Raw genomic sequence first — 1,488 nt, 5'->3', positions numbered from 1 at the left:
AGAAATGTAGCATTTGTGGTTTATTGGTCTGTAAAACTTAGTAAATCAGAAATACAAATTATAATAATAATTAAAAAAAAAAGAACAATTGTGGAAATTGGATCAGAGCATATACAGGATTATTTACTCAGGTTTTATGTACTTGTATTTTATTTAATTGTTGGTTTATAGCTCAAGGTACTGAGAAATATATTAAAATTAAAAGTAATTGAAATCATCAACAGCTACAACTGCAAAGCTATATACACAAAAATAAATCAACAATTGCCACCTCATTCAAAAAAAAAAAAAAAAAAAAAAAAAAAAAAAAAATCCTGAAAACACCTTTAGACAGAGCTACATTTGCAAAACTTCTGGTTTGTACTGGTTTCTAATTAGTAGAGAAGACATGGTTTAAACCCTACTCTACTATTACTTCACTTTTCAGCTAATGAACTGACATATTTCATATTTGAATCTGTGTCAAAGATGGGGAAAGGCTCTGTTGTAGTCTTGCTCTACCTTGCAGCTGTATACTTGACTAAAGCTGGAGGGAGATTGAAAGGAGGTGGTAGATCCATCCTAGGAAGAGACAGAGCACAAATATTGACTTGTGGCTTTGTTAGACAGTTACTTGAATCTATAAAGCATGTACAGGTATTGTATGCACATCTATTGGCTATTTTGACAGATATCACTATTTTTTGTCTTTCACAGAAAAACCAATGTAAGCAGGCATAGAACATTTAAATGAACAGATAGTAAGACTTTTACCTGTTTTGACTTGAGGCTTTGATTTTATAGTTTAAATGTCATTTATTATGACACAAAGAGGCAAAGAGCAGCAACGAACTGAAGACGCTCACCTGTCTTCAAACTTGTGGTTGCACTGTGACCACAAACTCTTTGCGCACACGTTTGCTTCCTGTGTTGACAGTCAGTGTATAAATCCCTGCATTAGCATCAGTCACCCACCAGAGCTCCAGAGATTCAGTCTCTGACAACACTTCATCATTCTGGGGCAAAGCATGATTATGTAGCACATAAAAACCTTTTATTTTGAAAAGAAGTCAGAGTTAAATTCAGTTTCAAATTCCAAGTTTCCTTTACCTTGGTCCATCTGTACTGTGCGTTTGGAAATGATGTGCAGCGAATTGTCACATTTTCTCCATTTTGGACTTCAACAGTGCCATTCACATCACACGTTATTTTAATGTCATCTATTGAGGAAAACATGAGATTAATTAGATTTGTTGATCACACAAAAAACGTAAAAAAAAAAAAGAATTTAAAAAAAATCAACTGAGTGATGTGAAAAGCACATTTTTGTAATATGTCTTCTGCCAGTGTTGTGATCACAACATCCCTTCCGCTGAACAGAAGAGTGTGTTGTGTCGTGTGTTATGAGACAATATGAAAAAGAAAACTGTCTTTTAGCAGAGCTCCTAGATTTGTTGTTTTCATTCTTACTTGGATTTGCTGAGTAAATAACTGCTGAGATTGGCAGAG

At 34.1% G+C, this 1,488-nt stretch overlaps 1 protein-coding gene across 3 annotated transcripts in view; it reads right to left on the bottom strand.

Moving 5' to 3' along the window:
- Nucleotides 1-318: 318 nt before the first annotated feature.
- The window catches only part of LOC113030439 (nectin-4-like), a 5,500-nt gene continuing 4,330 nt past the window's right edge, over nt 319-1,488 (bottom strand). For 2 of the 3 annotated variants that reach the window (XM_026181901.1, XM_026181902.1), the window contains exons 5-7: nt 1,090-1,199; nt 846-995; nt 319-561 (exon numbers count right to left, since the gene is read on the bottom strand). In XM_026181901.1, coding sequence (XP_026037686.1) covers nt 852-995; nt 1,090-1,199 — 254 coding nt within the window. In that variant the 3' untranslated portion in view covers nt 319-561; nt 846-851. The remainder of the gene's footprint in view (nt 562-845; nt 996-1,089; nt 1,200-1,488) is intronic. The other variant, XM_026181903.1, reaches the window with a different exon arrangement.

Source organism: Astatotilapia calliptera, chromosome 10, assembly GCF_900246225.1.
Source record: "Astatotilapia calliptera chromosome 10, fAstCal1.2, whole genome shotgun sequence".
Taxonomy (NCBI): Eukaryota; Metazoa; Chordata; class Actinopteri; order Cichliformes; family Cichlidae; genus Astatotilapia; species Astatotilapia calliptera.
Note: the sequence above shows the minus strand (reverse complement) of the source record. Positions and strands in the feature narration are given on the sequence as shown.